The sequence below is a fragment of the Botryllus schlosseri genome, chromosome 1 (assembly GCF_051294905.1).
Source record: "Botryllus schlosseri isolate E-star chromosome 1, Bs_hap1, whole genome shotgun sequence".
Taxonomy (NCBI): domain Eukaryota; kingdom Metazoa; phylum Chordata; class Ascidiacea; order Stolidobranchia; family Styelidae; genus Botryllus; species Botryllus schlosseri.
The window spans coordinates 20,985,926-21,010,784 of record NC_137236.1 but is presented as its reverse complement, the minus strand read 5'-3'; the positions used below and the strand labels follow the sequence as shown (position 1 = coordinate 21,010,784).

The 24,859-nt window shown below is 38.6% G+C and overlaps 2 protein-coding genes across 2 annotated transcripts in view; both read right to left on the bottom strand.

The window, feature by feature from the left end:
* LOC145444849 (uncharacterized) overlaps positions 1 to 18,927 on the bottom strand; it is a 29,646-nt gene extending 10,719 nt beyond the window's left edge. The window contains exons 1-4 of the mRNA XM_080322890.1: positions 18,641 to 18,927; positions 10,528 to 10,590; positions 8,156 to 8,359; positions 4,300 to 4,407 (exon numbers count right to left, since the gene is read on the bottom strand). Of these exons, the coding sequence (XP_080179016.1) occupies positions 4,300 to 4,407; positions 8,156 to 8,359; positions 10,528 to 10,590; positions 18,641 to 18,643 (378 nt within the window). The 5' untranslated portion in view covers positions 18,644 to 18,927. The remainder of the gene's footprint in view (positions 1 to 4,299; positions 4,408 to 8,155; positions 8,360 to 10,527; positions 10,591 to 18,640) is intronic.
* A 4,119-nt stretch (positions 18,928 to 23,046) lies between these two features.
* LOC145441236 (uncharacterized) overlaps positions 23,047 to 24,859 on the bottom strand; it is a 32,839-nt gene continuing 31,026 nt past the window's right edge. Inside the window, exon 8 of the mRNA XM_080319064.1 lies at positions 23,047 to 23,220. Coding sequence (XP_080175190.1) covers positions 23,047 to 23,220 — 174 coding nt within the window. The remainder of the gene's footprint in view (positions 23,221 to 24,859) is intronic.

The following is a 24,859-nucleotide window of genomic DNA, read 5'->3' as shown; positions in this document are numbered from 1 at the left end:
TGAAATTTGGTTGATATTGCTGTCGTCAATAGTTAATTGCTGTACTGACGAGACTTTTTTTGTACAATTTCCGCAACAGATGCAAAAATATCTGCTTGCACCAAATTATATGCAGAATACCTGGTAACGTATGGAAAATTAGTGACAGGGGAAAAAGACCGAGGTCATCTCTCTGTATCCAGCAGGAGTATCATAAGAAAATGAAAAGAGGACCAACAAAGCCCACCCCAACGTGAACAAGTGGGTCACACGCCTTCCATGGACACCAGGCAGAGATGCAAGAGACATACCCATGACGAACAACCTGTTATAAAATGTGTCAAATGTCATGTACATCTGTGCCTGAACAAAAACTATACCTGTTTGGCTAATTTTGACCAATAATTTCAATTGTCAAAATTGACCTGTTTTGTTTCGATTTTTGTCGCGAAAGCCTGATGTCGCAAATTTGCGACAAACATTTAAAATATTTAATAATAAAAGGAAAATTAAAATTTTGTTGACCAATGTCTAAGTTGAGGCAAAACAATTAAAGTTACGCATAGAAATAATTTTTCCAACCATAGAGAATATATTCAGTCCACAAAGGGATATCATACTGAATACAGTTGCTGTTTTCTGCAATAAGTTCTGTGTCACAGAAGGGTGTCTTTCATAGAATAATTAGGTAATGAAATGGCACGGGTAGTATACTTCCTGGATTGCTAACAATTTTAGTGAAATTTTATCAGCAAACATTCATAAAAATCTTTAGCACGAAGATAACCGAATGCAACAGACTCAAATTCATTACGGATATACCAGTTCACTTACAAAACACCGTGATGCTTACCAGTATTCCATACAGCAAATGCATTTCAAAAAGGTGTCAATTTCAATACATACTACCTGCAAAATAGAGTTTAGTTCAGTGACCGTATCATAATAAACTCGGGAAAGTCAAATTTGAGGATTGGGCAAAACAAATATTACCCCTTGTGATCCATGGTTTGTTGAAAAGATTGTTTGTTTGGCTGTGCTGTTATTGGGGCGATTTTGTGGACCTAAAAATGGAAGATTTTGACTAAAAAATCCACATTCACACATATTTTGACGATAAAAAACTTAAGTTTGACCCCATGTACTTGAATTAGGTGTTTCTGACATAATATTAGAATTGTACTACCGGTACTTATCTTTATTTCTGGCTGGAGCTGTCTATTCTTCCAAAGTAGTTTGACCTAAAAAATATCTTTTGGCAAGAAAACTGACAAATTTTTACATGAAGAAACCTTATTTTATCGAAATCTAGACCCATGAAGAATTCCAGTATTAGTTACATCTCGTATTATGGTAGAAATAATTAAAACTTTGTTGTAGTTTAACGAAAGATACTTTCCCACATTTTCGGGTAGAAAGTGTCTGTCCTTACTAAGTAGCTTGGCAAGAATGGGGAAAAAACGTTCACCAGCAGCAGTTGTTTGCCGTCAACACTGAAGTTGTGGGTACACTGCAGGTGACACACCGTGTTGCTTCAATGTGACAAAGTTGTCTACATCGCAATTTTTCATCATACGGTTTCTAATAGAAGAACCAATGCCCACGCAATCTTGCTTCAGTTAGGATAATTCAGTAGGCTACGTTGAGCATTTATTTCATTTGACAGTTTCTGATTCACAATGAGCAGACGATGGTCCGTCTACAACGGTAGAACTATAAAGTAGGCTACCAGATGTAAATTGTAAAATGATAAGTTCACCGACAGTGCAATCATCTATGATACAAACGAAATGCAAGTTGCCAAAAAAAATTTGACTTTGTAAACAATTTTTGCAATTTTAACCTAATGGTACAATTTTGACAAAATTTTGACCTATTTTGACATGTCAAAAAAACTGTCTTAGTTAAAACCTTACCACTTGGAATCAACAGTACAGTGTAAAATGTGTTGCAGTTGAAAAACCACCCAAACCGTTGCATGGCTGTCATACCGGTATTCAATTGCTGAAATTGCAGTACTTGTCCACAATGGACCACAATATCGCCTACATAGGGATATTTCAGTGTGGATAGAGAGAACATCCCTTTATCTATACGTCAAAAAGTTAGTTGGATATCAGCTTCCCATCAGTACCGTAGTACTGGACCTGGTCGCAGCCTGGTATATTATCAGATTCGGAGCTCGATCATCCAGCAATAAGATCGGACGAATCATATACTAGAAAACTTCAAAAGAACATTCATATGAATAAGGGATATCAGTATTCTACTAAAACAGCTAAAACAAACGACCTTATTGCCATGTCAAAACGAGCTCATTTTATGACTATTCTCACATTACATATATTCAATAACATTTACCGCATTTCCATACCTTACAGTACATGGATGTTATGATCCTTTACTCCATCAGGTAGCAGAAACTGCTTCAATATATCCATTCCGCCAACTCTGTTCGTGTACCCTACTCTCTGCCTGAAGCCTGACGAACCACCAATTCAAATTCCAAACTGAAATCGAGCGCGCTCTACCGTAACGAAGGTGGTGACCCCTCTGCGTCACAGGGAAATATGTATATTTTGTTCAAATATTACCCTTAAACTTGGTGGTTTGGTCAGTTGAATAATATTATTTTACATACACCATGATTTTATGTGATCCCCGAACCTACCGATAGTTTATGAATGCGAAATTGATGATAAATAACGGAGTATAAATTTTCTTGAAAGTAAGCCGCAGTGGCGAAGTGTTACATATAAACGGAGAAATACGTAGAAGTGTTGCGACGATAATGGCCCAATGCGTTCATATGCCCAAAAAGTGTGTCTGTACGCAGAATAAAATGTTATGAAGTGTTCAATACGACCTTGCCGATTTAGAGTGTACTTATGAATCACAATTGTGATCCGAACTAAGTCATTTCCGTTTTGATATTCCTGGATATTAAGTAATCGATATGTTCCAAAATACGTTAGCCTCGAGGACAGTATTGCGCCAACAACCAAATGTATATCTACATTTTTGTTACGTTTCTCGATGCCTTCGCGGGACGCACAAAGTGATGTCATGAGCCGTAGTATGCCAACCCCTGTTCTGGACATTCTGACCAAAAGAGCACTGCGATTAGCTTTAGTACAAGTTGGCATCAATTTTCGATCACATTTTTTCCAGTGCAAAAAAAAACTATTGCTACGCGTCTTGAAGTAGACAATTCTAAAACCAGTGGATCGTGGCAAAACAACCTAATTTATTATTGGTAATTTAGCATGATCAAGGGTTACCTACGATCAGGGTTGCATTTAAAACAAAAATCAATTTAAAACAGACATGTTTAAAACAAGGCCCTAATTTGAAACATGTTTTTCTATTGCTTGTTAGGCTTTTAAAAAGTCATGACATCACGAATATTTAATTTTGAAGTCACAGTGGATGACATTGGCAACTGAAAATATAGGGTAAAAATAGCTCATTTGACGAAATATATGTACTATTGCTGTTGAACAGACTATTAAGGGTTCCAACCATCCCATATCGATATACGTCGCCTATATCGGGTGGTAATCGTCCGTAGGCTCATACAAAATGTTTTCACAATTATGACATTATTTTACAACTTAAAAAAATACATTTTTTAGGCCTTGTTTTAAAATACTGTTTAAAACATGTTTCAAATAGAGTGTTTTTAAACACCGTTTGTTTTAAATGCAACCCTACCTACGATGTAGATGCCTCATATTTCATACGGTCCCACTGAATTTGCAAATGTGGGCTTTACAATCATGCATATTTATTGTACATTTTAGGATGCTTTTAAAAATTTAAAAATATTTTCTTTTCATGCAAGACAATCTTTAATGATGCATTTTTTTGCAGTTGTGAAGTCCTTCTGGACGACACTGCCTTCATTTGAATGTACATTCTGACCAATAAATCTTATGAGTGACGACGCCAGTTCGTTTTATAATCTTACTACGTCTATAAGAACATGATTCGATACAACCTAAATCAACTGGGCACAAGAGTAAATTGTTTCATCCATCATAAATATAGGACAGGAGCGCCCATGGTATTGGAATCCGAGAACTATCACACATCAAAGACATCCGAATAAGAGAAGATCTCTGCAAAACGCACAACAATCCTGAGCACAGTAAAGTCCCATTGGTATTTTAACTTCGAAATTTCTCCTGCTAATTCCTAAGAAATCTAAATGATTAACATCAACTGCTTCAGTAGAGTTGAATGTGAATTGAGTCGGTGTAATCGAATATTCATATCTAAAATGAATGCTTTCTCGCACGGAATAGCAACAATCCATACCTGCTTTTTGGTATCTGCTTTTTCATTCATCAATTCGAGCCATTGGCTCCTCAAGCGGCGGTCATTCCGTTTCTCCAAATTCTCTTTAATCATTCGTCTCCGCATTTCCTGTTTCATATTGAAATAATATAGATAAGGCAAAGTACCAGCATACAGCTTAATTCAAAGTTCATGATACGTGGGGCACACAATCATATAGACTGCAGGGGTGGCGAACGATTTTGTTATATAATATAGCGGCCAGATCTCTATTACTAATATAGCACTGCACTTATATTGCACTGCACAGTGGTAAATAGTTCCCCGGGTGCCAAATATTCATGTTATCATTTCATGTCCTGTCCTTTTCGATGAACTGCGGACTCATCTATTTATTCACAACGGCTTACTTCACGCACCGAATTGTTATGAATACATACTAGGATTTTCAGTCGCGCGATTAGGAAAAAATTTATCGAATTCGTGAATGAACTGCGTCATTAGTATCTGTAGCTCCACTTACTACTACCAATTATTTATACTTGATGCGTGTTGTGATCAGATGCAGTCATAATGATGATGTATCTTGGGGTGGTTTAATTGATATCAATCACGTTGTTACAGGCTATTATATCATGACTTGTGATCAGGATTGTCGGTATAGTGGAAAGATATTGGGATCGCGCGAACGCACTAGAAACGCACACGAATCCATATGGTATTTCTTTATGCGACGCTTCATTTTCCTCTGTAGCCAGTGTCTGTACTGTGATACTCAGATTGCAAAGTGCGCTACTAATTTAAAATAGAAAAAAAAAGTACCATTGAATGGCGTCGGTGATTAATTAAAATCTCTCAATAATTCGGTAGTCAATTCGTAAATTCAATTCTTATGTTGACGACCGCCATCACATACTAATTGCATCACATGTCGACGAAAGCAAGTGGTTCATTGTGCTAAGCGACAACGTAACGACAGCAATGGTTGTTAGTTGGAGTCTCGACTCTGCTAAGTCTCTGTGTGTCGGAGGTTTCACTGCTGGGCTCCTAATCGCTGACGTCATGGCCATAGCAGTGCTTGAATATTCCTAGAGTGATGGTGAGTCGAATCCATAACGTCGGCAGGAAACATCAAGCTACGGGCGCATGAAAACGGGAGAGACTGAGAGAGGAAGCGCGAGAACGTGGAAGCCGTCCGTAATCTTACACAGATGTACCTGACGTAAAAGACTGATAATTACTGAAATTACTCTGCGTTGCGCAAATGACCTTAAAACAAACGTGTCGACGGCTGCAGGTTGGCCATCCATGGACTGCTTAGTTGCATATCTACAAATCAACGAAAAACTCAAACCTTGTTCGGAATGTATTTACTGATTATTACCGTCGGTGCATTACCAAATAATTCACCCCTGAAATGTCGAACGAAATGCTGCTAACGAGCTAATCCTCCCCTGGATATTTTTAATATCACCCACTAGCGATGAAAATTTATCATGATGGTCACAATCGTTTCGTCTCATCTGAGCCGAATGACTCATAAAGTAATTTTACACGAATTAAATAACCACTCCACTTGTGGAAACATATTTTGGCGACTTGAAAATTGTATCTAAAATTAATCTACATCGAAAACTCGAATATATAGAACCAAAATTCTGTTATAGAATTAGATAGGAAGACTTCAAGATCTTAAATATGTACACTTTGTGACAACCAGGGCTGTGGAGTCGGTGGAGTCGGAGTTTGGCTAAATTTCGCTGAATGGAGTCGGAGTCGGATTCGTTAAAGCTGTTGTGACTGGAGTCGGGGTTGGAGTCGGAGTCGGAGTTTGTGAAAATGACCCTGACTTCCACTCCGACTCCGACTCCAACTTTTTTATCATGAAAGCAATTGCTTTCAAAGATATCTTTTAAATTACGAATAATAACTATAATAGGATTTTTATGTACCAGCAATCGCTGTTATTAGTAACGATACAGATCAGGGGCGGCCAGACCGTGCGTCGCAGGCCAAATGTGGCCCGCGAGAAGGTTTTATTTGACCTGCGACGTAATTTTCGAAATTAGATAAAACATCAGGTAAATTCGAAGGCCAACCAAAATTTGATTAGCCTGACCGCGAATTTTGATGACTAAAACATCAGTTGCGACACATTGGCATAACCAGGGGCGAGTCACATTCATCGCAGATCTTCGTATATGACAATAAAGTAGAATATTCCGTAGTAGATGCATTTGACTTGAAATTTTTCTTGGCACTTCGCATGATTTATTGGAAACCCGCCTGGAAATTGTAAATACGAGTAATTTAAAGAATTTAGTCCAACTATACTCGCAATTAGGAGTCAACGTGTCTTCCAACATGGGACCTCGCTTGTGCGTTCGAAGCGAGATCGTCGGCGATGGAACATTTGCACAAAATGACAGAGGCATGTTCACCGAAACCGTCGATATTATGCTATGTCTAAAACGCCATATAATCTTGTCCTTGCCAAATAAGCCCATTGCTATACAGAGACGACCCCCAATATATGCAAGTAATATATTTATTGACCGAATTCATTCATTACCGTTGAATAAATTTCGTGCTTCGCGCGACCAGGGCATGACTGTATTGTACAGTTGCACACTGTGTTTTCATGACATAATTGTTATATCAATTTTAAAGCGTAGTCATATAAGTCTGGTTTTCAATGTTAACGAATTCGGTTCGTTCCTATCGGTCGACTTACAGCCGAAAAGGTTGGCCACCGCTGACATAGATAGAATTGGACATTGTTTGCAAACTACAATTCAGTTGCATATAGGAAGAAAGAAGCAAAATGTATCTTTGCGATGCAGTCACGAATTGATGCAATTTTTGGAATTATACTATGGTATTGTGACAGAGCAAATATATCGTCTGGTTGTAAAATTGATGTAAATATAACCAACCGCCACTTCACACTTGACAAAATTAATATAATTTCTAGTGTAGCTTAGCTGCTTGGGTTGAACAAATGATTAAGAAAGACTGCAAGTCGTAGTCCTTGAATACTTGACTAAGTGCATAGCATATATAGACTAGACATGTACTATTTGACTACTTCGCAAATTTCGTTTATGACCAATGTCTATTAGTAGTTGTGTGTGCTTGAATCATTACAGTGTGTAATAAGAAAATTAGTAAGATGCATCTATGTATTAGTTGCTGACTCATACACAAGAGCAACACTTCAATTGTTTTATCTACATTTTAATTATACAGGATGGGATATATGTCGTGTTTCAATGATTCATACATATTAGGTTATTAGAGAGTCCGTGCTATAAAACCTGATAAAATATTAAAAAAGACTCTAGAGCCCCGGTGACAGCAGAAATAACACAATACCACATTTAGTTAACCTTAGTCGAACTAAATAGAAAATAATTTTGTGTTCGTAGGCCTATACCACACATATGTAATATAATGTAGGGCAACTCCGTGCAAAGGCCTCTAGGTGATCGGGATGCAATTTACCTGAACATGTGTACACTATGCCCGAAGGATGTGTTCTGCTCAAATTTATATGTTAGCCTCTCATCGCTGACCAACGACATAAATCAGCGATAATAATTGCCCGGTCAGTGTGTGAGTGTGCGTGCGTGCGATAAAGCAAAGTTCCAAGTCGCGTTAAGTTGAGTAAACAGTGGTTTATTAGCGTAGGACTCAAATAGTTATGACACTGTTTCACTCAATCAAGTCGTATTTTGTCATTTGAATTATCAAAACAGTAGGTTATTTGAATGTGTCGCACATTGGAATTGCCCCTTACGCATCTATCGATCAATAAATATATTATAGGGATAATAGGAATAAGAGATTTAGCTGTAAATTGAATAGCATTTCCAACCTGTTCCCTCATCCATTCGTAAACTTTATTCATAGCAACTACATTCAGAGTTTCTCGCAGTTTCTCCATGCATGTCGCCAGCCGATTGCGACTCAATTCAAGACTCAGTGCCGACTCTGTACGATCCTTGAAGTTTTGAAGCGTTTTTATCGATAGATCCGAGTACAATCTTCGCATCATATCTTCGGAGTAACCATGGATTCTCTATTATATAGATTTGTATATTATTTATAATGGGTGCTGGAATCCGGGCTTTATTAAATTTATCCCAGAACACCGTGCAACTACTGGAGAATTTACACTCATGTCTAATGTAATAATTTATGTAGCCTACACTTGTTCCGAACAAACGTCCGGTGTACAGGACATAAAACTGATAGCACCAAAATTTCAGCAATACAAATCGAATGCTTGCCTTCTTTTAATGAGCCTCATATATTTAGAGGTTCACGTACACAAACGAAATTTGATAGGTTCTGCACTGTAGACTTTTTTCATGTATTACAATTTGTAACATCATTGATTGAATTTCCTCACATTTCATCTTCGGATCAGTCAAGGCATGGCACTGGCAGCATAAAAATATCAGCACTAAACGAACATTAACCTTCTCAATCTCAAAAAATTTACTTGGTTCGTTACAAAAATATGCTCGAAATATTCAGCTTTTTGTTTGTGAATATTTAGTGACTCTCTGCTGTGAGATTGACCCGCAATCACACAATGTCAAGAACGAAGTACGCTAAAAGTAGGTAGTCAGCTAATGATGCTTATTCAACCAGCTGATGAAATTGATACAAGAAATACATCGTTGTCCAATGTGAAAAATCAAGCTAGAGTACGGGATCCATCTTGATTTAATATGTGTATTGTATCCTAAAAACCAAATATGTGCAATTGTTCTGTTGACTACTGTATAATTTTTTATCGGCTAATATCAGTGATAAATATAAAAATCCGTCATATATTCTGATCATTATCCATAGATCAAGAGTCAGACGCCAATAAATTTGTCCGGTCTACTGGCCTAGATCGTTAAATTGTTGACACAGTTTGCGCGCACAGACAAATGGGAGCCGCGCAAAAGGCACTGATGATCATCCGACCAAATTGAGGAACATTTTAGATGTTCATCACTAATTTGCAATCAAACGAAGCAACAACATCAAAATGCAATAAAAAATCGTGTCCGTTGCAGCGAAAATCGAGGAAATCGGGAGTCGAGTCAAAGTGATGACAGTTTTTTAATCAACACCACACAATACCGAAAATGCTGGTAATTCGGAACTCTAGCCCTGGCCACCCTACATGTTCCGCACTCTTGTTCATGTTACTGCGCAGTGAGTTGGTGAGTTTCTGTGGACACGTAAAAATTCAGAGAGAATATTGTTGAGGACGATTGAAAAGGCAGCTTGTACTTCCACATAATGTGGCCTGAGTCACCGCCAAGTATGGTGTACAAGTACATTATTATATGGTTACTAGGTATGGTGTGAACCTCTGAAAGGTTCAGGTTCGTGTGAACGCGAGCCTTTTTGAAAGGTTATGTGTGAACGCGAACATGAACCTCATGACGTCACGTGACGTCATATTGCTGATTCCAACCAGTGATAGCCTATATGAACGTACACGATAACTAGCGACGACTCAGGCGAGATAATGTCACAATGTTGAGCTACATACTGACGTTTCACAAGTCGACAACTGTATTAACTGGGGCAAACCAATGATATAATAATCCCATAACATCAATATCTTCCATCGCTTAATTTTCCAAACATTTCGACTATGACTTGCAAGGGAATATAAGTTTACGCCATGACGGTTCGGGCCAGGCCAGACAATGTATTCGGCGTCTGAGTATTGCGACGTTTATACTAGATCAGTGTGAAAAACGGGTTTCTATACTTGCTACCGATATTACCGTCCGAGCAATCGCATTGTAAATTTCGCGTTGTTTGTGGCGGTATTTGGTTATGACAGTTCATTAGACTCAATTTCAGAGCTATAAGGAAGTATGAATTCCAAAAGAAGGAAGACATTTAGGCGTTCACGGAGGACATTCTCGATTTTCTGAAAAAGGAGGACAAATCCTCATGAAGGAGGACATATGGTAACCCTAATGAATTACCACTTCATAGAAATATGTGGTGGTATTATCAGTAGAATAGGATAATCTCGATTAATCTATCAGAACAGGAGAACCATGAAACATAAATAACTTTCATATGTCTTTACCCTATGCTCGTGACGACCAGCTAGGGAACCGCTATTACGGCGTTAGTGGTCTGTGACAAATCTACGCTCGGGGAACAGTCCATATAATATATTTTACCTATATGCATGACTGTTCATTACCATTGCTTACGAACCTCGATGTTGTCGATAAAATCGTCTTGTGCATCCTCCATTTCGTCCCTGATGATGCCCATTTCCTATAAATAAATATTGCGCAAAATTAAACGCGTAAGTTACTTGTTTCTCATCTTTTTTTACAGTTTCGTTGTGTTAGTTCGAACATATCCCCCAGTAATTTTACCAAAGCTGATGCTTATATACGATATCTGGTTCAACCTTAAACAGCTCATATGCTTGTAATGAAGTATAATATGAGAATAGTTAGGAAATCTTCGGTTTTATCTTTACCGATTGAGTTACGCTTTAAATCCGGACCAATCACTAGTCAGGAATCGCGCTAAAATGCCTCCGGTGATTTTATAGCTGGATGAGATGGATTCTTTACGGAACGGAATGTTGTTGAACATCGACAGTATATTCTAAGGTGGTGCCAAACCAATTTGAATATCTGAAAGTGATACCGACATAGCACATTTTATACAATTGACTAGTATATTCATATTGAAATGAACCCACGGAATTTTGGCTCCAACTCATCAGGGGTAATCGTCCCCAACTAGTAGAGAATTGGAAAGAACATTCTATATCAATATTCGTATCATAAAATATGACTTCACCAGCATGGAATCAAATCTCAAAATAGAGAACGTTCACTGCCCTATTTTAAGAACTCCTTCTGTGGAGAATGCTTGGGCTGAAGTATTTTGATAAAGGTAGACTCCAAGTCACACAGATGAAAGTGTGAGCAGCCCCTTCCGATGAAGCGAAATCTGTCGTCTCGATAATTTGTTGCAAAAGGGGCATTATCCAACAGATGTTTACCAATGACAAAGTTTATACATTTTCACATTTTGATCGATACAAAATCTGATATTTTAACTCTAATATCTAATTCGTGGCAGAAATTTTGAGCATATTCAATATATTCATTCGACTTGAAAATTTTCGTCGAAAGGTTTACATTTATCTTCCAACAAACGACCAACGAAATAATCTTGGACCCCTTCGAGGTCCCGCAATCGGGGGTTTGGGTGCAGCAGTTATACAGCCTTGGTAGATCATAGGCTGAAACTCCTGTGTATATTATGATCGTCCGCTGCTCCATTCGCATATCGAAACGCAATGATCAAATCCACACATCCACTGTGTGATTGAGATTTTAGTTCAACTATCGTGAGGAATAATACTATCATTCATGATAGGCTTCAAACAATTCATTGGTGAATGTGGTAATACAGAGAAGTGGAGAAAGATTTTTTTTTAATATGCATGCAATAACACATCTTGTACCAGACCAACTGAAGTTGCGACGTCAGAATATTCAATCCAATGATTAAATCAATTTATGTGACCCTTACATTATCTACAATGATATCTGGACGGACATTTTAAACCGATTCCAAATATTAATGAGCTTCGCTAAATCCTCAATTCATTACGATTCGTTGCGGTGGTGAGGTATACCTTCACGTGAAGTTGCTAATAATTTGCAATGATGACGTTATTATATCGCAGCTCGCGGATATTTGTCGTGCCCCGATTATATGTTGAATATTTGAGAATTTACTAAAGATCTCTCGTGCCCCGAACGGGTTCACGGGCCCCTGGTTAAGATCCCCTGGAATAGAAATGTCTAATCGTCAAAGAATTCATTGGTGCTACAGCTATATGGAGGGTACCACTACCTTACTCGGCACCGGCAATAACAATATGGATAAAGAGACGAAAGAACACCTAGGATGTGATTACCGATACATACGGGGACAATAGAATGTCAATGATTTTCATATTGACCTGATTAAATAGTTATATACGCTGCGCAACGCAAGCTACGGCCTTTTTGTATGTCACTATTCCCCATAATAGTTTGATAATTTGTTGCGTCCGTGTACAAAGTAACGGCGTTCCAAGTCACAGGTCCTTTTATGATTTTGACTTTTGGACCGAAATCACAATTTTGAGTCACACATCATCAACGCGTAATGTTTTATCATCAGGAACTACAAATGTGACATATTAGCTGATCTTCCACCGCAGAGTAACTTTTGAAAATGATGTAATAGTAGAGTTTAGTGAGATTCCAAGTTTTTGGACTAGTTTTAGAGTGATATTTACGTTCTCAAGTCTAAAAGGATATGTGACAGTTGCATACGTTGTCTGATACTTGAAAATCCAAAATGCTGTCGCAGGCCACATAAAATGTCCTCGCAGGCCGCATGCAGCCCGCGGGCCGCATGTTTGAAACCTCTGGTCTGTATCATGGGTGACAAATTCAATTAAGATCGCATGTCAGATTCACACATCTGATCGCTTGTGGGCCGTACAAGTTAAATGATTCCGAAATGTTACATCCTACTCAATGCGTTTCTTTTCACTATGGTATGCTGCATTGTCAAGACGGAGCAAAACGCTTAATATGGGCAACACTTTTGATCGAAAAAAAAAAATTGGCAAAATTACAAGGAGAGACCGACTTTGGATGATTATAAACCGTGAAAACAGTGGCTGTATCTTGCGGATTACAATGACAAAAGTTGGTAGATTTTTATGCTCCCTTTATTTTAGTCGTGATGTGACGTCGGCCACGCGTATGCGCGGTGGGAAAGACAAAATATTTTAAATTGGTAACCGTGAAATGGTTTAATAATATTTATTCAATATTCTGGTTGCTACCGAGGCTGCTACCATTTTGGCAATTTTGTTTTGAACTGTGAACTAAGTGTGAACATTCTTGCCTTACCGGAATTCGCTGTCCAGTGCCCATGTCACCTACTTGTTACTAACATTGTAGCGAACAGCATGAAAGTACAAGGGTGTCATGAAATACAGTGATGAGCATCGGACGGATTCGGAAATGATTCATATCGAATTTTGCATAATTTTGAGACAGTGGGATCGGATACGGATTCGATTGAAGATTTTGATTCGGGTATTTTGGATAGCTGTAACTTAGCTTCGGATATTTTTGGATAACTTTGACTAGACGTGACTTTTAATTTCAAGTCAAAAGAGTAAATCGTCATCTCGACAACCAAAACTGACAGTGTACCCTAGGGTTATAACTTGAAAAAAAAATCGCCCGTAGCAGGAATTAATGAATATGTTGGTATAAATTAATAAAATTATAATCATTTTGTTCAAATCGAAAAAAATATCCGCACAAACTCACTTCAATTTTCGACACTGGTCCAAATATAGAAAAAATTTACAGTTCAAAGGTATTCTTTTCTACAAATTTAATCTTCATATATATGTCCTTTTTCACTTCTGGTAAATTTCATCAATCAATTTTACTCTCCTTTCTGTTATTATGTTAGTGCCAGGGACATCTACAACGGACATATCCGACTTCTAATGGGATTTTAAGGCACTTCGTCGCTGCAGTACATTCGAGCGAGAAGATAGCAGCTAATAATCTTTGGCATACTCTACAGCCCGACCGATATTGGATTTTTGGTTGATACCGATTAAACCGATATCTCACACCTTGACCGAGAACCCCAATACATTCAGCCGATATTCAAAAGAACTTGGATATACATTAAAGCACATTTTCAAAGCTTCAGAGCATTTATTTGAACGTATTTACAGCCATTGTTATACTTGAACATGATATAAACTAGGAAACGCTACGTCTGGACACTTGTTAAGTGTAAGCAATGTGTCATATATCAATATTCGCAGTCTAGAAGCCAAAGATTATAGTTTTCTGACTTCCTATACCGCTATGTTGTGACGTCACGAAAATTGCCGATAATTTTTCAGCTTCACTGGCCGATACCGATAATTCTTTCAAAGTTTGATATCGTCCCGATATTATCGGCGAACCGATAATCGGTCGGGTTCTAGTATATTCCATCTGTAGACATCTGGTTAGAATACCAGGCTTACTGATACGCATGTTCGATGAATAAGCATGATTGATGTGGATGATTGGTTTTGTAGTGTTTTACCATATCATCTCCAAGTTTGTAGCTGAGAGTTGGATTTGTTGAGGCTGTTGGATTGAATAACTCTGATATATTTGCTTTAAGAATCGATAATATTATATTGGTAATCAATGTATTGTGGTTTGTTAAAACTATTGCTCATCATTGCAATTTGCAGTTTCACAACAACACCATTCTGCCGCACAGATGCTGAGTCCAGTGGCGGCTCGTCCTATAGGGCAACTGGGGCATTGCCCCACCTAAAATTCTGTTCAATAACAATTCTTCACCATTTATAGACGCACACCTATCTATATAAACCGAAATCACAGCGAAAATCGTATACTTCTTGTCCTTTCGCTTGTAAGTGCCCATATATAGCGAAGTCTCTGCGAAAATCGAATTCTCTTATGTGTTTTCGCTTTGCGAATGCCTAGCCGGGGCTTGCCCCGGTAGCGCTCAAAACATGCTTTCTCTGTCTATTCTCTCAAAGCCGCGCACAATAAAGAAACGGTGATTTACTCTCTCCTATTCATAAAATTACCGAGCAACCGGGGCACGATAGCTCTGTGCCCTTAAGGTGTGATGTAACAATCGTATCTATAGCTGAACTCTGTTACCGTCATCTGCGTTTAGTCGACCTTTGCTGGTATAGGTCGATTTTAATGGGGTTTCACACCATGAAAACTCTTGAAACTTGTTCTGTCATGTCGTGATGGTGGTATTTAACACTGCCCCAAGTTTCAGGGTTTCTACTTAAAGTTTAGGGTAGTAATTCCGTTTCCGAAGTTGAGTGTGTGCTGATCCGTCATGTATCGCAAACAGATTTTACTCAAAAGCCGGTATTGGTATCCATTGGTTTTGACGATGTTCAATACCGAGATCGGTTATGACATTTGGCACGGAAAGTCTTAATGTTAGTATCGAACGCTGTACCAAGTTTTAAGTTTGTCACTGAACTGTTTTAGTGGTAATTTGGCTTCCTAATTCGAGTGAGAGCTGACTAGTCATTTATTGCTAACAGATTATACGCAAAGCCGGTATTGGTCTCTATTGATTTTAACGATGCTCCTTACCTAGATCCGTCATAAGCTTTTGCACGGTATGTCTTGATTTTAGTATCGAACGCTGTGCCAAGTCTCAAGGCTGACACTCAATGATTAGGGCAGTAATTTCGTTATCAAGGTCGAGTGTGCTAAAGATGTGCTCCGGTCTGACACTTTAGCCTACAACACATTGCGGATTTCACGCAAAAGCCGGTGTTCTGCGGTAACGTTAACAGAGATGATGATATCATTCTCAGTTTGCATTCAAATATTTACTTTGATATTATATTCTCCAATGTCAATTTCACCGTGAAATTGTGGCCTTCAAGCCATTTGCTTACAACCCCCTGTCAAGCGCGATAGTTATTTCGTTTTCGATGGCGGCTAACAGCTGATCACTTGATCAGCCTATTCCTCAGTAAATTTTACGCAAAATTCGGTGTTGGTCTGTTCGCATTAATTTTGACAGTGTAGCATACCGAAAAGGGCCATGAGGCCACTTCTCGATAATGTCATGTAACAGTGTACCAAGTTTAAGGCTTTCATCCACGTATTTATTCGGTAATATATTTTCCAAAGGTGATTTCGCAGCAGACCTATAAGACAGTAATAAAAACGTATGTGTCGTGTTACAGTCTCCAGTTTCAAGGCCAAAATCTCTTATGCTGTACCGACTACCGAGACCAAATTTCCGAGGCTGCTATTCTTAGTTCTTTAGAATGATGTTTTGGATTCAATAGGACAGGCCCAATCTATGAGATAACAATTGCGTATCTGTCCGAATTCGTTGACCTTTCCAATTAGGCTGACGCTATCTCTCGAGTTATAGTCATTTCCATTTCTGCAGATAATTAGTCAGGTCTAATGCGAACATGAACCGTGTTGAATCTTTGTTCCGTACGCCGTTTACGCAGTTACCACACTTCAAGTCACAGCTCACCAGCAGACCTCTCGTGGCACAAACGTTAAAATCACTGTTGCCGGGAAATTCATGTTACCGTACCATCATTAAGTTACTTGTTTACGTTGGAAAACGCCATTGTGACGTCATCTTGATAAAAGTCGCTTGCAGCCCTTGCCCCACCACCCGATATTGTCACGAGCCGCCACTGGCTGAGTCACATATGATATGACATTTTCAAATTTTCATCATATTCCTCTACTCGGTTTTCTAGACCGCTGAAAATATGGCGAGTTGTTCTACTTTCTCCTTTTCGAACAACCGGGTCGATTAGTGTCAGACAAATTGAAATTATACGATATATACAATATACATGTAAATCGAAATTAATTATCATTTATTAAATATTTAATTTAGTCTGTAAGCAAAGAAATGATCGGATTAATTCAATCTGTACAATCATAATTCACCAAAATACTATTTCAAGTATTTGCAATTGGAATTGTGTCAGTTAAATTCCAATCAGTCGGTATATATATTATATAGTCTGTATCTACAAAAAATGCCTATCTTTCAAACAGTAAAAACTGGAAGATTTTTGTGCGGGGCGTTTAACCAGTCTAAACTTTTGTTAATTTTGAAATCAGGACACAAAAGTTCATCGTTTGTGACTACAGGACACACAAAATGTTGGAATTTTTTATTCATAATCCTAGGTACCCCTTGCGACAGGACTGGTAGTACTCTAAATGTGGTCTGTCAAAGGTCCAGGCAAATAGAAATCAGACAACTCTAGGCTTAGCCTTTGTAACGGGGTAAAGGCTGTACCCTCAGTGTATCTTAGCTGAGCTGTACAATTGGGATTCTTCGGAAAAGTAATTATATTCGGATTTTTCGGATTTGCATTGGTATTTTGATGAGATTGTTCGGGTTAGGATGGTTAGTTCCTCAGAGACTCTAGCCGTCGGATGGATTCGGATTCTCATAAATCAATATCCGCTCATCTCTGATGGAATTTTTATGATGTGGTACATGAAAAATGAAGATATTAAACATTCCTGTCATGGGGGATTATTTTCGTTTATATAAATGTATCGGGTAACACTGTCATTTTTTAAATTTCCTTACAATTACTTCGCAGAACCAAAAACTCGTTTAGCGCAGTGGTTACAAACCAGAGGAATTCCCCACTTCAGGGGAATTTTGAATTTTTCAGGGGAATCTGGCTTTAGGGTTGTATCGGAAGATACACTGGGTTCGCAAGGTTTTTAGACTTTTATGGTAGAACTGTTAAGTATGAAACTAGTTCTTTACAATTGCATTTTTGTGGTAGATTCTAAGCTAAGTGTAATTTTAAATGCTTTCCCTAGAAATTACACCGCCTGATAAAGTTGGGCTCGCGAGACGATTTCGTTGGACCGTGACAACCTCTTGACCAAATTGCTGCTAAACAGGAAAAAGTCAAACCGAGCTCGACTTCACAATTCCGATACCTAAGTGTTGAAGGTTTACCTGGGCTCCTCCTCGCCACCTCCTCCGCGTAAGCGGTGTCTTACAAAAAGCCTAGAGGTGGGCCGTGCTATAAGTAGGCAGTTACGGAAAATAATGAACAATATCGCCCTGGTGTAAATGACCATAGTAGTCGACAAACACCATGAATACCACAAAAACAAACAAAGCCGAATTCAGCACAAAGCCGCTGAGGAAAATGTTTACCTTTTCAAGTCAACATATGAGCTAACGTGTAAAACATACCGAATTCATCGATTCATCGCAAGGCCATAGCAAGCGGACTTGGTGATTTATGTTTCGTCGGCGGCTACCTGACCGGTAAAAAAAACAGGTGAAACTTCGATGTACGTTACCAAAGTGTAGTGCGGTTCGCATTCGACATAGCCCGGAAATATCTGAATATGTTTGGCCATATCTTGCTCAGTCAACAAATGGTTGTGCGTTAAAAAGCACCTTTTTTAGTCGCAGCTAGGCAACTTTTTCCTAGGGGGGAATTTTAGCTCAAATATCGGCCAATGTGTCCACGAGACGAACAATTTTGGGAACCACTGGTCAAACGGGCTAGATGCCTCCCACGGGCCGTATGTTTGAGACTCCTGGTTTGCATTGACGTAAACAAACATTTTTCCAAATGCCTTGTGTAGATCTCATCCTTGTTATGCCGTCGAGATATTGATCGACAATTCTATGTATGTTTGTAAAAGCGTCATGATTTCAATAAGAGCGCAATGTATTTTACCATTTCTTCCCGAACTCTTCTCCATTCCGTAATCTTCTTTCTAGTGTCATCGTCAAGTCTAATCACCAGTAGTTTTTTTTGAAGAGACAGAAGTGTTTCATTTTCTTCAATTTCTTCGTTCGACACATTGCCCTCAACCCTTTGAAGCGTTTTTTCTCTCAAGTCCTTACACGATTCCAGCACCACTTCTTCGGTTTCACCTTCAGCGGTCTGCAATACATGCTCATGTACACTGTAGTTAGGACTTAGGAATCTCAAATTTATACGTCGTAATCGTTGCCAATAGACAGACGGAAATAGTGCCGAAGTATAACCGACAGAATTTGTTACAATTGGTTTACGCTTTCATCAAAACATTCCCCTGATTGTGCCCGTCGACCAGGATCAACACATGACTAAATTTCCTTCTTTCGAATCGCTCAGTATATCAAATGTAGGTCAGCCCATTACCAACGACAAAAAATTGAAATCATACAGTCGCGCTTCGCGTAATTTTGTGTGCCCAAATTTCTTTATTTTATTCGCGCTCACACACACACACACACACACACAGAAATAGGTCACAATAGATCCGCAATTTTTAGAGTATCGCTTGAGGCCATTGTGCTTCTCGTTGAGCTGTTCAACCTGCATGTGCATTATTTCCGCGAAGACCATTTCGAACCAGGGCACGCCAATACATATGAATGTTTGGCTAACATGCTACCCCACGAAGTGCACTGTTCTGTCAGATAAGAAAAACAGTGATGACAAAATCCAGGCCCAAGATGATCACTGCATGTTTGTCAAACCGTCGATATGGATATGTCCAAGCACCGACATAAACGGCCGTGGATATAGTCAAGTCATTGCAATATGTTCCCCGCGCTGTACAAATACAACCCCTGGAGGACAATACTGCTTCCAGTGGTAAAATGCAAATTGAAAAGGATTTTGTCTGTATATCTTGTAAATGTGAGCAATTGCAAAATCTTCCGAGTAGCAACAATAATTACCATCATGGAATATCAATATGCTTCAGCAAAGTAATTAAGCGAGCCGACTGAATTCAACACGCAAAAATCTTATGACGTCCTAATTGTCACACATAAACACATAAATATGATTAAGCAGTAGGTCTGATCAAGTGCGCCCAGAGAGGATCAATACCTTATTCATGACCGAGTTTATTGACAGAAATGCATGATATACTCTAAGAATTGCGCACTCAGCTCAACTACAAAATAACTGCACACTGATTTTTAAACCACGGGTTTGTAGTCATTTCGACTCGATCTTCTGGATCGACTCGGATGTATGAAGGGTAAGTGATGAAAATAGCCTTAGCCGTAAGAAGGGCCTGGCGGCTGCATCGCAGACATGTTAGGTTGATCACCATATGGAGGCCAAGACCAGCGTCCACTGGGTTTGAATGTGATACATAGCCAAGATGGTCGCAAAAGCTGTATACGGGGTACATTGACACGATAATTTCTGACGTGTTGTTTTTTGTGGATTTGGTAAGGGAGCGTCGGTCATTTAACAATATTTCCAAGGGACCGTTTCGTGAATTGCATTGAAAAGTTTGGAAACCACTGCGCTATAACACTCTTCTAGTGAATGTACTGTGCCTAATCTGCCCACTATAACCACTCACCATTAGTTCTCCGGTGAATTCGTTGTATGCGTCATCGAATATATTTTCGATACGTCTTCGTTCATGTTTTACCTTTAAAGCGGAAACATGAGACAGATAATGGAAAATGAGAGAACAAAAATATTCAAATCCCTCTATTTCTGATCTGACCACTGCTATGGGCTGCCACTCGATTTTAGTCGCTTGCTAGTGACCGGGAAAAGTGCTTAATGTGTCGATAAATATCAAATTCTCAAGCTTTTATTTCAAACCGAGTTTTCAAAAAATGCAAAATAATATTATGTATTTTGTGGGTAATATTGGCAGAAGTTCATGCATGTTGAATACTGTCTATAAAGGTCTGGTGAACTCGGAGGCCTGCGAAATCCCCACACATACCAGTGAATATATCATCACAATGCAATCTCCGGTGATGTGGTCAAATCCCCTCGGAGGTTTTCATCCGAAAACAGACCAGTACAATATATGCTAGGACCGTTCTTATGCCAAGGAGATTTGCTAGGGTTGCGGTAGTAAGGGTATTCGGCCTGAATTTAGATGAGGTAAATCGAAATGCAGTTTGGTGATACGCTGTGGAAATTCCGATATTAATATTAGTAGTAGTATTGTAAAAATCAGTAGTGGTGCTTTTCTCCCGAACGGGTTTGGTGCGCCACGGTCTGTAATTACCTTCTGATATAAGTTACTTTGAAAAATAATTCATCTTCAGCTAATCGAATCTAAAATTAAAGGAGATGATATCACAAAATTCGGCCACAGGGATTAAGAGATCGGGTTGGACCAAGATGTAATAAGTCGTGAATGGGATGCCACGATCTTGGCAGGACTCGACGAGAAAGGAAGCAATACCGATATAGAAAGTTACGAATGACAAGGAGGAAAGTTTCACACATAGATTTCATTTACGCCATATAATCCCAATTAATTGTAATGTCCGGAAAAAGATGATGCCGCAATGACTATGATCTGTCACTGAATATATTCTCTCGACTCCGGGGAAAAAAACAAAAATTAAATTTAGCATCGATGATATTATGCAAAGAGACGTGTAGGCTAAAGTAAATGAGTTAACCAGAATTCATTAGCATTGTCCACAGTGCAGCGGAGGTCATTTCTACATCATAAAGATATATATACTCTAACAATAAGTCTTCTGCCTAATTGTAAGATGGTATAACAGATGGACTGGGAATATTTTAAGATTACGTAATGACGTTTGACTTCCAACTAACAGAATTGTCTCGATACCTACATGATGTCCTAGAATATGACTTTCGGTTTAATTCATCCTCATATTAAGTACAGACTTTTGAACCATATGTACCATACAACTAGTACAATCGTATTAGTTAAAGCCTTCTATTTGCTATAAATATATCTCTAAAGTGAAATGCAGGTAAATTAAATTGTATAAAACCTGTTCTTTTCCGGACCATATGGAAATCTTCTGTGATATTGCACTCTCCATCTTTTCTCTCAGTTTCTCCTTGTATGCTATTAGCTGGGGCAGTCCATCCTGACTCACTCCATCCATTCCTGCCATATTACAGTACCTATCCAGCGTTTCTTCTGATAGTCGCTGACAGGATCCGTGTAATTCGTCCAAGGAAGGACCATCGATGCTCTAAATTGCATATTGATTGTAAGTAAAATTGGATATATGAGTATATAATGATGTGAATCGAATATGCGTCTGAAAGGAAAAAAACGACATAAATGAACAATGAGATTGCATTTGTGTGCGTATACGTTTGATGCGATCGCTTTGCTATAAAGATAATGCAATACAATTTGAGATTGATATTACAACGTGCGCCAATGTGAGTTGCACTCGACACGTAAACGAATATTCTAGATATATTTCAGAACCACAATCGACCGATTAGCCATAAATTCACCGAAATTCGAATAAAGGATTCCAAGATTTTTCAAAAACAAGTTCTGTGATTTATTTTGCCCTCATTTCTATTCACGCTAGAGGGCTTACTTGCGGGACACCGTAAGACTTATTACACTGATGTCAAATGACACCTCATTTGTGCTCAAACACTCTGTTAGTTAGTGATTGCACATGTTATTTGTTCACATTTATTTACAATCATTTGTAATCAAGCCTTCTCGGACCAGCTTTTTCCGCAGTTATATAAAGCGCTGGCGAATCACCAACTGTAATCTGTTGTTTTTTGTGTTTATGGTGTTTCGACTGCCTTGGTCACCGATTTCTTATTGTGATTCCTGGACTGCTTACATATAAAGGAACTTCCACTTCCCTTTCCAGACTTTTTTGTAAGACGCTGCTTACGCGGATCAAATGGCAAGGAGGAGTCCTATTGTGGACCATTGATGGCGTCGAATAATAATTGCACATTAGTTTATATAAATATTACCTTCTTACGTTTTTCATTATGTTATTACGTAATGTTGTTATGTAAAAATCAAAAATATTGACTGTGCGTGATGTAGATATTTCTTATATTTATTTGAGAACTTGGATTTTTTTCGTGCTTATTGTTGGGTATATCCAGATATTGGTGATACTCTGTGTTGTCCGATATCGAATAAGTTTATTGACATCTGAACATCACCTTCCATGTCTAGGTGGGCCTTGCAACTCTCTCAAAGTCTATGTGCGGCCCGCGGTTTTGCCGTTCTATTTCAATATGTCTCATTTGAACGAGCTAGTGTGGCGATTCAAATATCACCCAAACACGAGACATGATGAACGATATTCGTGTTAATGCTCGTGTTCACATCGAGCATTTTTGTGATGTCAGAAACAGAAGACGTCAAAAACATTGAACTCTACCTTGCGATTAAACTGTCCGTCGAAGCCATACATTTCAATTGATTCTACAATAGATTTTGCAGCAATACGCACCTTGATCTGCTCTTCAAACTCGTTAAATACTTTTTTCATTATCTTCTGGAAGGTCGCACCTTCTTCCTGTTGAAATGAGAGTACTAAATAATTCAGAAAGGACATAGGCTGTGCATGTGCATCTCATGTTTTCGAACTATTCTACTAGCTACTACGACAATAACTGCTACTTATTCTGTCGACAGAATACCGTAACTGGTTACAATGGGCATCTGAATGGTGGCATCTTGTGTTGTTCAATTCAGGAGTTCAAATTTTAAACGTAAATTGTCATCACTTTATATCATTTAGTAACCCCCACCAACGAGCTCAGGGGTTGATTTTGATTTTGAAGGGGGCGGAAGCACTCCGGGGGACAAATGTAGCATTATGTAGCAATTGAGATTTGTCTTGGCATATTCATTTTTTTTTAAATTGATGAAATCTCTTTCGTCGCGTTTACTCGAAATTTATCGCCGACGTCAGCGATATGCTTCCAAAAATGAGGTGAATAATATAATTTAGGTGAAATGTGACTTATATCATTCTTTCGTACTTTTATATCTCAATGTTTCCCTTCACATTGTTTGATCACACTCTAAAGAGTGGTTTCCTCCACATCATGTATCGAACTAGCGTGTAGTAGCTTTGTCCTTTGGATCTTTGCACTAGCTGAATACGGCGTACTAAAATCAGGGAAACTGTTCCTTTACCACTTACGAGAGTTCGACGCAAATGGCTGAAAACAGCTGATGTACTGGCTGAAGTAATACGATCTGTGATATGTCAGAATCACCCAAGAACATGATAATTTTTTAGGATCATCCTACAAATGTTCCCCAGTGACAAAATCTTTGGTTTTTGTCTGTTCTGAATCAAGCTTCAAGGGATGGTTCAACGCGAGTGTTTCGCCGAGCGTGATGCGCGTATTCTATTAAATCTAGGGACGTGTTTTATGCTGTTCTGCAAACGTCGTTTCGTTTTCCGACTTAACCACAATCATAGTGGCACTGATATTCATAAACTACATTACAAAAAGTATGTGTTTAAGTGTTGCTTGGAGAAGTTGGGTTGCCGAAAAAACCACGTTGGTCTTCACTGCGTTGTAATCGTAACACTTTCTGAACGCACAATTAAACTGTTATAACGTGGGTGGCAGTAGCACTAATCCATGATAGGTGGATATAAACATCATTGGTTGTTCGTTCGGTAGGCTTGGTCGACTTTTTTTGCGTTAAATTGCGTTAATTTCCTCTCAATGCAGCGGGAGAGTGTCAGTCAAAAATAGTCAAGTTCATTTCAATATGAACATAATATTCAATTGTATATTGAAGTTTTGCACCGCCAAGAAACTCTTTCAATATCACATACATACATAAAGATTGCTCTGGTGCGGTACCGACCCAAATGAACACCCCTGCTTACTCTGCAATATGGCCGATACATGACCTTCAAGTTTTTTATTGGTCTGCATCGGAAAAAATCGTATGCTTCGAGTTCGGTAGGTAGTATATATATGATTTCAAAAGTTGAGTGACTAACGCGTTTGCAAAGAATATCAGTCGCGTATTCACCGTAACCGACTTCGCGCGCATGAAAATCTTGAATTTTGCAATAAATTGATTGGCCAGAGTGACAATATGGTTTTTAAATCGACCTTGTGTTCCTGATAATCGGCGATAAATGAATTCTCTTGGAAGTGACATGCATAAATACAAATATAGAC